At 44.5% G+C, this 12,364-nt stretch overlaps 2 protein-coding genes across 2 annotated transcripts in view; one reads left to right on the forward strand and one right to left on the reverse strand.

The window, feature by feature from the left end:
- Positions 1-12,364, reverse strand: part of LOC142025982 (scavenger receptor cysteine-rich type 1 protein M130-like) — a 329,010-nt gene that overhangs the window by 116,114 nt on the left and 200,532 nt on the right. The gene's annotated exons all lie outside the window — the stretch shown is intronic.
- On the forward strand, positions 3,314-4,273 carry LOC142026103 (olfactory receptor 14A16-like). Its single transcript, XM_075018939.1, has one exon. It carries the CDS (start codon positions 3,314-3,316, stop codon positions 4,271-4,273), a length of 960 nt encoding a protein of 319 aa, XP_074875040.1.

A 12,364-nucleotide genomic window follows, 5' to 3' on the forward strand; every position in this document is an offset into this window, starting at 1 on the left:
CACTCTTTCAGATGGGAGAAATGTCGCTGCTGAAAGAAGTGGCTCTGCCCAGCTGAGGGATGGAACATCAGTGATTGCCTCAGCCTGTTTCGCAGCAGGTTCCCCTGGAGCCCCAGGGACACCTGGAGGGAGCCCAGAGGGGGCAGAGAAAGGGCTGCCTTGGGCTGCTCCTCTGCTGCTGAGCTGGGCTGGGCTCCTGGGCTGGAGGGAGCTCATGGCAAGCAGGCAGCACTGCCGAGAGACAGCTCTGCCCAGGAGCAGCTCCTCTGCAAAGTGCAGCAGGGCTGAGGGCACTGCCTGCAGGCACCGACCGGAGAGGAGTGATGCAGAGAGAGTTTAAAGGCAGTCTGGGGTGGAAGGAGAGAGGAGAGCTGACCTGGAGAAAAATCTTCACAGCCCTTGACAGGGTAAGTCTCTGGCTGCAGGGCAATGCAGCTGTGGTTCCTGGAATGAGCTCCTAAAGCTGGCACATCCCACAGCCTATGGGATCTGTCAGAGGGACTCTCACAGTTTCTGCAGTGCAGAGAAAAAGGCCGTGCTTTGGAGCACAGCTTCCCTGCTGCACCCTCAGAGGGACAGGGCATGTCAGCTGCCTTCACCTGGGGATGGCTGCAGAGTGTGAAGGTGGGTGTGCAGCCAGGGGTGCCCAGGGCTGTCCTTCTGAGCAGGGTCCCTGCACCGTGGGGGGCTGTGTGCTGGGGCAGGGACTCTGCCCCCGGTCAGGGTAAGGACTCAGCCTGCCTGGGGAACTGTAACAGCAGAGTGGGGAGAAGCTGTGGGTGGAAGAAACAGTTCACAGAATTACAGGGTCCTTCTGCTGGCAAGAGGGTGCTGTGTGGGTCAGGGCAGCTCACAGCTCCAGATCATCCCCCAGGATGTTTCCGAAGGCACTTTTCAAGGGGAAGATCAAAGCAGGGATTGCTATAAAGTTAAGGAGCTTTCCAGAGTCTATGTTTTCTGTTTCCTAGTCTTAGGGAATTTGGGGGGAGAAATGGAAAAGGAGCTGTCCTGCTGGAACAAGTCCCTGAGACTCCTGAGCTGTGAATTGGAGTGATCAGTTGGTCTGATAGGAGCCACCTAAAGTGCCTTCAGCTAATCCTCTGCCTGTGGACAGCACCAGCATCACCCTTGCTGGATCCAGCAGGGTTGTTCTAACCTGCCCTTTTCCACCTGCAACAGGAACATGGGCCCAGCCGGTGCCCGGCAAGCAGGCAGGTTTCTGTGGAGCTGAGGAGAGTGCACAGAGGTTGGGATAGGGTGTCTGAGAAGTGACAGGGAAACACCTCCCAGGAAGAAAATCTTCTGGCAGCAGGGGATTGACCAGGGAATGAGAGGAAACTAAAACCAGAAATGCTGTGGGAGGGAGAATTCAGAAATCTCTCTATCATCCCCACCAACGCAGACCCATTCCTGTGAGCAACCCCCCTTGCCTCCTCTCCCACCCAGCAAAGCCTCTGCCCTCAGGGCTGGGGGGTCCAAGACACGAACCACCTCCTCAGCAGCCAGAGATCCAGCCGAGCCACAGGGCAGCTCTCCAGCCACGTGCCCAGTTCCCTCTGCAGAGCCCAGGGGCTGAGAGCAACTGCCTGGCTGTGCTGGTGTCTGGGAGGTGGCATGTACAGCTGGGTAAGGGTAACTCTTTCCTGAGACTGCAGCTGCCTCTCCCCTTGCCTGTCTGAGCCAGTCAATCTCTGCTTTTTACTTGGTTCTCCACTCGTCTGTGTCATTGCTATCGTTATCATGTTCTTGCCGTCAGGTTCTCTGGGGATGGGAGTTTCAGCTGCAGAGTCACACTCTGACCTTGTGGGTCCTCTTCTGCAGCTGTGTCCATGGCGACAAGTGTCCCAGCTTTCCTATCATCTGAGGGGTTATGCTCAATGGTGTCTGTGGGGATGGGGAATGAGCTGATTCTCCCTTATGTCCTGGTTTCAGCTGGGATAGAGTTAACTGTCTTCCTAGTAGCTGGTACAGTGCTATGTTTTGAGTTCAGTATGTGAAGAATGCTGATAACACACTGATGTTTTCAGTTGTTGCTCACTAGTGGTTAGACTAAAGTCAAGGATTTTGCAGCTTCTCATGCCCAGCCAGGGCACCTGACCCAAACTGGCCAACGGTGTATTCTATACCATGTGACGTCCCATCTAGTTTAGGAACTGGGAAGGGGGGGGCAGGGATTCGCCGCTCGGTGACTGGCTGGGTGTCGGTCGGCGGGTGGTGAGCAATTGCCCTGCGCATCATTTGTACATTTCAATCCTTTTATTACTCCTGTTGTCATTTTATTAGTGTTATCATTATCATTATTAGTTTCTTCTTTTCTGTTCTATTAAACCGTTCTTATCTCAACCCAGGAGTTTTACTTCTTTTCCCGATTTTCTCCCCCATCCCACTGGGTGGGGGGGGAGTGAGTGAGCGGCTGCGTGGTGCTTAGTTGCTGGCTGGGGTTAAACCACGACACTTTACAGAGGTGCCATCACATCAGGTCACTTGGCTATCACCTCCGGGTGTCCTTCCAAGCTGTCAGCTGCCCTGCAGGATGCAAACCTGTCCTCTAGCAGCTTTGTGTTATCTGAAAGCCCCATGGAAAACCACAGAGAGGCTCTGACCGAGGAAATGCTGTTAGGTTTGTGAAATGAGCCATGTGTGCCCTTGGCTTGAAGCAGGGTTCTGAGACCCATAGAAAGGGGGAGACATTTGGTGGTCTGCAGTGGGTGTCTTTGCTCTCAGCAGTGTCTGGCGGCTTTTCAGGGTAACATGGGATTGTGATCACCCTCCATCTCTGAATGGTGAAAGCACAGCGCAACTGGGAACTAAAGGGAGGGACAGACCAGCTCCCTTTCCTCTGCACTAAGCCACAGGCAATCCTCTTGCCTCGCAGGACTCACTCTGTTCTCACTGAGTGCAGCAGAAATGCTGAAGGTTCCCGAGATCTAAGAAAACTCCCCAGGGGCCATGGGGGGAGCTGTAAAAAAAACCCTAGAACTCTTAAACTTCTTTTACCACTGTGGTTCCTTAGCACTGGGATGGCAGACTGGCCCCTGCCCGCACCGATCCCATGAACCCACTGCTGCTGAGCAGGGCTGACTTTCCAAGAGCCCATGGGCAGAGGCCCTGCTCTTCATTGCACGCTTGGCCAGCACCAACCAGGGCTCAAACCACAGAGCTGAAGGAAGGTCTCCCAGAAAAAGAAAAGGGTCTGTGTGTGTGGGAGGGGGAGGGCCTGTGGGAAATGTCTTTGATGTTGTTCAGAGCAGTCTCCCATAACTTGGTGCTGTCTTTCTCTCCTGTGACAGGTCCCCCTGCCCCGAGGAAGAAAATGTCCAACGGCAGTTCCATGACTGAGTTCCTCCTCTTGGCATTTGCAGACAGACGGGAGCTGCAGCTCTTGCACTTCTGGCTCTTCCTGGGCATCTACCTGGCTGCCCTCCTGGGAAATGGCCTCGTCATCACAGCCATAGCCTGCGACCACCGCCTCCACACACCCATGTACTTCTTCCTCCTCAACCTCTCCCTTCTCGACTTGGGCTCCATCTCCACCACTGTCCCCAAATCCATGGCCAATTCCCTCCAGGACACCAGGGGCATTTCCTTCTTGGGATGTGCTGCCCAGGTCTTCTTTGTATTCTTCTTGTTTGGTGCAGAGTACTCTCTCCTCACTGTCATGGCCTATGACCGCTACGTTGCCATCTGCAAACCCCTGCACTATGGGACCCTCCTGGGCAGCAGAGCTTGTGTCCACATGGCAGCAGCTGCCTGGGGCTGTGGGTTCCTCAATGCTGCACTGCACACTGCCAATACATTTTCACTACCCCTCTGCCAAGGCAATGCTGTGGACCAGTTCTTCTGTGAAATCCCCCAGATCCTCAAGCTCTCCTGCTCACACTCCTACCTGAGGGAAGCCAGGCTTCTTTCGGTCAGTGCCTGTTTAGCATTTGGGTGTTTCGTTTTCATTGTGCTGTCCTATGGGCAGATTTTCAGGGCTGTGTTGAAGTTCCCCTCTAAGCAGGGACGGCACAAAGCCTTTTCCACGTGCCTCCCTCACTTGGCCGTGGTCTCCCTGTTTATCAGCACTGGCATATTTGCCCACCTGAAGCCCCCCTCCATCTCCTCCCCGTCCCTGGACCTGGTGGTGGCAGTTCTGTACTCGGTGCTGCCTCCAGCAGTGAACCCCCTCATCTACAGCATGAGGAACCAGGAGCTCAAGGCTGGCATTAGGAAAGTGATTTCAGGGATGTTTCTCAATAGGGATAAACTTTCTGTGTCTCTCCACAAATGACTCCCATGTTTTCCCATTGCAGGCCTGTACTTTGTTTCTTACAATTGTTAATTTTTTTTGCATTGTTATTTCTTGCTATTATGTTCCTGCATAAATTTCTGTATTTATCTCACTCTCCAGAGGAATGAACCTTCTCTGTCTCACATTTAAACTGTATAAGATTGTGTCTAACACTGGGTCAGAGTTGACTCTCTCATAGCATCTCTGTAACGAAATATCATATTCCCAGTGCAGTTCCTCAAGATGGAGCCGTCCTTCCTGAGCTGATGTCAACAGTAGTTCGAAGGAATTTCATGCCAAGAGGGCCTGTTGCTCCTTGGATTTCAAAGAGAAAAGCTCATGGCATGCCAAGAGGGTCTGTTGTTTCAAAGAGAAAAGCACATGGTCATGTAGGTAGCTGTTGGAGATCAAGGGTAGGATTTCTGACCTTCCCACTGGTGTGTGGTGACAGTGGAGATGGTGAGTTGTCACTGTGGTACATACCCAGGGTTTCCGCACACATGACAGGGCAGAGGACATCCCCCAGGAGTGTGGAGATGTCTGGAGAGCCTGGGGGATCTCCAGGAACCGAATGTGCCTGGGGTGGGCAGTGACTGTGTAAGAGACTGAATTGTTATCTTGAAGCATTTGCCTCAAAGGTTGTTAGGTGTGAGGGACTGGGCTGTCATCTCAAGGAACTGTGAACTGCTTATCTCGAGCCCTTTGTCTCCGAGATGATCTGTTTGAGCAGGACACTCCTCTGTCCATAAGGACGATTACCAGGCCATTGAGGCATCCAGGGGAGGAAACGGGGCTGGAGCTGATAAGATACTGGTTTCTGGTGTCGATCACGCGAAGGTCCTGCGATAGACAAAACCTGCAGCGCATGACATTATCGAAATATGCCCTATAAAAGCCTGTAGAGACAAGCTGTAGCGGCCTTTTTTACCACCAAAGAATTGAAGATTGAGGACCAACAGGATGCCCCTGGATCCGTGGTAGTGACTGTCCTTGCAATCCTATCCCAACTGCTTGCTTCATTTCTACCTTTTCTTCCATTCTATCCTATCGCCACCATTTTCCACATTTGATACTTTTGATAATAAAAGCTCTTCTGGGTATACGGCCTTTGACCTCGTTTGTGTCTTAATCTCGCTCTTGGGATCATATCGAAACCTTCCCTGACATTGGATCGGGACATTTAAATTGGCGTCACGGACAGGATTCCTTGAGATGAGAGTGCCGTACTGTTTCCCAAATACATGAGACGTCTCAGGAACGTAAGGGGGGCAGGCTTGTGGTGTTTGAAACTTTACGTGCTGCCTTCCTGAGACTACTGTTTCCCCTCTTTCTGTAAGATGAGTGATGTTACCAATATTTAATAAAAGTTGAAATTTCACTTAAGTCAGGTTTGGTTAAAAGGGTAAAGATTGTAGAAAATAGGGGTTTGAAGCTCACAATAGCTATAGAAACTTAGGAACATACAAAATGTGCTGTATACAGTCATAAGAAAATAAGTATTGTCTAAAATCAGTTAAGCATAGAAACTTTGACCGATTTGTTAGTTTGTAGTGTTTTGTCCTAAGAAACTAAGAGAGATCGTTATGGACCTTAGTTCTGTTGCTTAGAAACCCCACTTGGATCAAGATTCCAGTTAGTGGAATTAAGTAAGATTAACCAATGAATGTTTTAGTATAAGAGTATTGATAAGGTGGTGTGACTGAGGGCCAATCACTAAAAACGTTAAATTTAAGAATTAACATTGAATGTACTTTTTATGTAATCTAATACATGATGGCAAAAATCGTACTGCGCAGAATCACATAAGAGAGGTCAACTATCGGACAAAGTGAGGAAGACTATGGAAGACCACCAGAGGGCTTCTGAAGACCACCAGAGACTTCACTGTGCCTGCGTAGAGCGACATTTACATATGCTAATGATTTATCGGACAATTGATGATCATGTATGGCATTTCCCAGAAATCTAGTGACTATGTATAACAGGTGTGTATTTAACCTGCATGATTAAACCAGACAGGTGCACACACGAGGTGGAGTGATCCCCTGTGTGCCCAGCGCTGCAATAAAGAAGTGCCTGCTCCTTAACTTCTCATTGCCGTTAAGGAGTTTTATTCCAGATTTCGGCAACAGTGACCGGCTTATCAGCACAAGGTAGAAGGAAGAAGTCTCCGTGCTGTGCGATGCCTAAGGAGGAAACCGAGTGGTGAAATGGAAACTCCCTTCAAGAATTCCTCTCCATTTTTGCTGCTATCAAACAAAATTAATTCCAGTTTCTCTTCAGGGAAGGGCAGCAACAGTAAGAGGTAACTTGCAAAGTACTCGCCAGGCTCATGTTCCAAGGGTCTTTGCTTTGTGCTGCTAGAAACACCTCTCACTTTTGGTGAAAATAGAAAAACTCTACAATTGTGGTGTTACATTTTATTTTCTTAAGGGAAGACATTTTCCACGTGTCCAAGAACCCAGATTTTGCTGTGGTGTCGATGAAGGTGCTTTACAATCGAGACCTCTTTCATCATGTCTCACATAACAAGATCATGCTCACCCCCAACACATAATTTCTTTCTAATTCAAGACAAAAAACTTTCTACATTCACATATAAAGCTGAATTTTCTTGTTATTTGCTTCCTTGTTCAAGGCAGAACCATCAAGGGAATCTACCTGTTATCTACTGAACACCATAAATGTGATTTACGACTGTTTAATTTCTAACAGTAAAAAACTTATTTAGAACTTACACTTGGAAGAACAAGGTTAAGATCTTTGAAATCAGGTGATAACATTTTGCATTCAATACTCTATTTCCTAAGCATTGATTTCTGCATATATGCTGTGAATAGGTTTCTTTTGTACTCTTTGTGAAGCTGATGGTAACATTAAGACTTAGAATACATGGAAAAGGAGGTGAACCTTTGCATGCTGATTGGAAGGAATTTAATTAAATCTTGACTTTTGCGGTAAGAGGTGCACTGAAGCTTCCTCTCTCTTGCTCTCTCTCAGTTTATTTTTGGAAGGCCCAAGAAAAAAGGGTTGTTAACTTATTGATAGATTTATTATATGGTAGAAGCACACATAAAAAAATTTAACGTTAGCTCGAAAAGTATCTGATTATTAATTGTGAGGATAAACTGACTCCCCTCATCTTTTTGTTTTTTTTTTTTTTTAGCTCGTACTGATCCAGATCCAAAAGCTCCTGCAAGCAAAGTTTTTACTAAATTAATTGTGGAAGCAAACAGCCCTGGAATCCAAATTGGAAGAAAGATGAAGTGTATGCCTCTTATTTGACAAGCCAGGAATTACTATTTGCTGCTAAACCAATAATGCAACAAATTGCCATGAAAGAAAAAAGGCTGTGAAGCAACAGAGCATTTTCAATGATCTTTTCATTTTCACAGCATACAGACGCTATTCATAAGACGTACTTAATAATTATATTTTTATTCATTCAGATAAGGAACTCTGCCGAATGGTCTAAAGTAAGGCGACTTTGCACAGCTGCAAAAGAACGTTTGAGAACCGTTTAATCGACAAGTGCCAATTAACGTGAACTAGCGTGCCTAGTAAGAAGTAAGAAGCAAGGTGGAAAACTTTAACCCTAAACACACAATATGCTTTAATTTTAGCTCCTCCTGCTCAAGGAACAGCCCTCGGAGACACTGGTGCTAATTCTCTTTTGGCTGGGGACGGGGAGGAAAGAAAGAAAACAAAGAAAGAACTAAAGTACTGGTTTTAGTAGCAGGCAAAACTAGACATTGAAAATTAGGAAAGGAGTCTGAAAGCTTGAAAAATCTCATTTATTTATTTGTTTGTTTGTAGTACAGCTGTATTCCACTACTGCCTGCATGTTAGGTTCTTTGCTTTCTCCTCTCCCATCTCAAAGGATACAGATGAACTAGAAAAAGACAAAAGAGTGATTACAGCTACAGAATTGATTCCACATACAGAGAAAGTAAACTGCCCAGCTGTGAGAAATTAAGGGCATGCTGGTCTGTAAATGCAAAACTGTTGTTTGTTGTAGATATGGTGATTTTCGGATAAAAATAAAGGGGTTTTGGGGGGAAAAAAAAGGCTTATTTTATGCTTTGAGTAAACTAAAGAATGAAAATGGAATGGATATTGGAAGAACCCAACTTAGTTGCACCTCTGTGAACTTCCCTTTTTGGGAAATGAACGTGGGTCAGCACTGCGCTGATACCAGAGGTATTGTCTTTGAAGATGTACGAGTTCCAAAAGAACCAATTGTTGAAGTTAAATATATAAAAATAAATATATCCAAACCCCATGTTTTCATACCAGATGTACTACTAGAGCATTTTCAAGGTTGTTCCTTGACATTTAGGATGTGCGATTGATTATATCTCTTGGGTTTTCAAGCATACAGCTCAGCACTAAGTAAATCTAGCTATGCAGTAAATCCTGGGATTCTTCTAGAACTTACTGGTGATAACAGTAAAATCTCAAAGAAAACTCCACCCAAACCCCTGAAACTCACGTCCTGTCAAGACAGACTTAAGTTCTTCAACTTTAATGAACAGGGATTTTCAGGGAAGGAAAAAACCTCTGTGAGGGACGTGAAATAAGACTCACGGTATTAATATGAGCAGAAAACATTGCCAATCACGCCACTTAGCAGGTTTTAAGAAATACAAATAAACAGCAAGCTAAGAACAGATCTCATGAAAAGTAAAGCACAACTTCAAAATTCAATACTTAATCCCTGTGCCTAAGTGGATTTTAGAATTAAAAAACTGAAAGTCTAATTCAACTTACAGTTGAGAACCTGATCCAAGTTATGGAGAATTTCTCAAGTAAAATTTCCTGAGTGTGCTGGCTTTGCAAAGTAAGAAATTAAGATGACTACATTCTTCTTGGATGTCATAGAATTTTAAGCTGGCAAAGATTAACTTAGTTTATTTCGTCATTCTTGGCACTACGCTTCCATTGCAAAGGCATTCGTGGGTGATGTTGCAAACCAAGTAGCTACAGACGCAGGGCAGATTTTTGGAGGAAATGGATTTAATACTGAATATCCTGTAGAAAAACTCATGAGAGATGCTAAAATCTACCAGGTGAGTAAAAGAGAGAATGTGACCTTCACAGCCACGCAAACATTTTCTATCAAATAAACTTAAAGGCTACTTAGTTGAAATCGTGATGTACACATACTAAAAAAAAAAAAAATGGAGAATGAGAGGAATAATCCTTCCATTTAAAGAAAGGGCATGCAAATCAGGCAAATTCTTGCACACAAAACTCTTTGCATTCAATCAACAACTTGACCTACGCAAGAGGAAGAAACTTACTGGTGTGGTTTTGCTTTTCTGATGTGGTAACTGTTTGAAATTCTTGGAGTCTTCATTTTGAAGCTTTGGAACTCTTAGAAAAAAGCGCTGTAGAAAACAGTGATCAAAATACCGAGGCTTGCTTTGGTATTCTGGAGGTAGAAGTAGATGGTTTACGTGTGATGCTGTTCTCTTCATCACTTCTTGCTGTGCTCTAAACTTTCCGTCTGAAACTTTGGTATCCTAAACTGGGCAGATTACATCACCAGCACTGAGTATCATGGATTAATTATCTTGCGCATGTTGTATTAACAGAAGTTTGGCACAGCCTGGAGTGATCAGCTCCCCTCCTCAACCCCTCAAAAAAAAAAAAAAAAACCACAAACAAACATGCTCACATTTATTCACATTTAGCCCATAGTCACCCATAATCCACGTATCTTTTTCTGCAGTATTATGACCAAGAAATTATTCCATGTCGTAATTCTTCTCTTAGCATGCACTATGCTACTGTTCTTTATTAAGCAAGAATCTTTTAATTGTGTTTAGCAAAACCAGTAATCTTTATCTTTTCACTTCTGACATTAATAATGACCCGATAAAACGTTTCAGAAAAGGTATCAAGAAATGCAGCTGCTAAGTTTCCAGGTAGTTGAAGCTTCTCTTACAGCTGACTTTAAAATTAAAACTATTCTCACTAGCCAAGAATTCTTCCTCTATCTAAGGATAGAACATTACTGCTTTGGAATCTAAAGGTTCTTAGTCCTCATTGCACTCCTGCAAGTGAGGAAATGAATGACTAATTGAATTTTGTTACGGTTGGGCTTTTTTCCTGGCAGGTGCCATGGTTTTCTAGAGAAAAAGGGTGGGAGGCTTAGAAGTTTATGTGAAAGTTGACACTGATTATACAGGATCCCAGTTATTTAGATTTTTCCATTGCACTGACCCATCATGAATGCATGGCTAGGTAGACTTTTTTTTTTTTTTTAATTTTTCAAATTGATCAGACTTATTATTAGATTTGGGGTGCTTTTTCTGCTCCCCTTCATCCCCAAAAGAACACAAGAAAGGCTTCTGTCTTTACAATTATTTCATCCAACGTCTCTTGGTTACACTTCCCTATATTACTGCCCAACTCCAGACAGTATATGCTTTTGGCCATTTGTTTCACGTACAGAAACTTTGTTTTCCACCGGTTCTTTTCTTCCGTATAGTTGATATTTCTCAGTATGACACAGTTCTGCTCCTGTGTTGACTGGTAACATTCTTAGACGTCCATGCTTTGCTCTGGGTTTCTGCCTGGCTACAAATCTAGGCTACTATGATAGAAACTCTAACTTAATTTCTCAGATTCGGAAAACTTCCTTTCTTTAATTGTCAATGATGCTTGACACTACTCCCGTTGACTTGTAAACCAAAACCTTTCTCGTGGTCACTTCAGAAAGCTCTGGGGTTTGATGTCTTTATGCTTCAGTTTCACGGCTCTCTTCATCAGCAAGTAATTTAGACATGGGGTAAGCAGCAGCAGCCAAAGAATCCGCTTTGAGAATTAACAATTTCCTCTGAGCCAAAACACCAGCGTGACCACAGGTCTTTATTTTTGAAAAATTAACAATTTCCTCTGAACCAAAACACCAGCATGACCACAGGTCTTTATTTTTGAAAAATTAACAAGTTCCTCTGAGCCAAAACACCAGCGTGACCACAGGTCTTTCTTTTTGAAAAACTTTGTAAGGTCCTTGGGAAGATTACCCCTCTTTTATGATGACAGAGAAAAGTGAATTTGCATGCAGCGGAGCAATTTGCCAAAGCAAGTTTTGGCAGAACTGGGAGCTGAAAGACTTAAACCCCTAAATTATGTTGCCCTTGAATCATGTTGCACTGTACCTGCGGAGTTTACGACCTTCCTTCTGCGTTAGACCCATATTCATTTTTTGTTGTGTATCTGTGACTTTGGTCCCAGCAAGCCAAACAGGACAGAGGGACGATGCAGAATGTTTCTAGAGAAAAATGCAAGAATACATGGTTAAAAAAAAAAAAAAAAAGAAAGAAAAAAAGAAATAGTCTGCTGAAGAGTGTACCATTTAAGAAGGAGCAGTGGGAAAAAATGGATGAAAGTGAACATTCGCTATGGCCTTGAAAGGCCAGTCAAAGAAAATAAAACATTTTCAGCACAGGTCACCTCCTCCCCTGCACCCGCTCTTTCAAAACCTACTTTGTAAAACCTAAATTATGTATTTTCTTCACCAGCTAAGACATTTTCCCCATCCTTCTGCACCCACTGTGTCTGTTAATTTCATGAGAACCTTACTGAGTTTTGATGAGAGCATCGGAGAGAACAAGACTGTCTCTCAGTACCTTGAATGTGGTTTATTGCGTTTAGCCCACTGTAGTTAATCAAGTCCCACTCGAATTTTTTTCAGTTGACTCTGGTCTTTCTGCACATCTTAATCCACACTGGATTAGTGCTATGAAGATGTACAAGCATAGAGAGATCTGTTAAAATATTGCAAAAAAATGATCAGCTGACATTATTGCCATCCTTCTTTTCAGATTTATGAGGGAACTGCTCAGATTCAAAGGATGATCACAGCTCCTGAAGATGTTGGCAAATAAAAAACTTAAAGAAATGTATCAAGCACGTCTGGCACTGCTGCAGCATTCTCGTGGAAGAGGATTTTAGTGCATTTCTCAATACAGTTAGAAAAGCATGAAAAAAAACCCCTTTTCCTTCAAAACCTTTTTATTGTGCACACGATTACGCACTAGTTCTGTCCTCCCCGTCCATTGCTTCTGACTAACAAAAGTT

This window comes from Buteo buteo, chromosome 31 (assembly GCF_964188355.1).
Source record: "Buteo buteo chromosome 31, bButBut1.hap1.1, whole genome shotgun sequence".
Classification (NCBI taxonomy): Eukaryota; Metazoa; Chordata; class Aves; order Accipitriformes; family Accipitridae; genus Buteo; species Buteo buteo.

Excerpts from the sequence above, each read along its gene's own strand:
- LOC142026103 (XM_075018939.1), top strand. The coding sequence starts at position 3,314 with ATGTCCAACGGCAGTTCCATGACTGAGTTCCTCCTCTTGGCATTTGCA.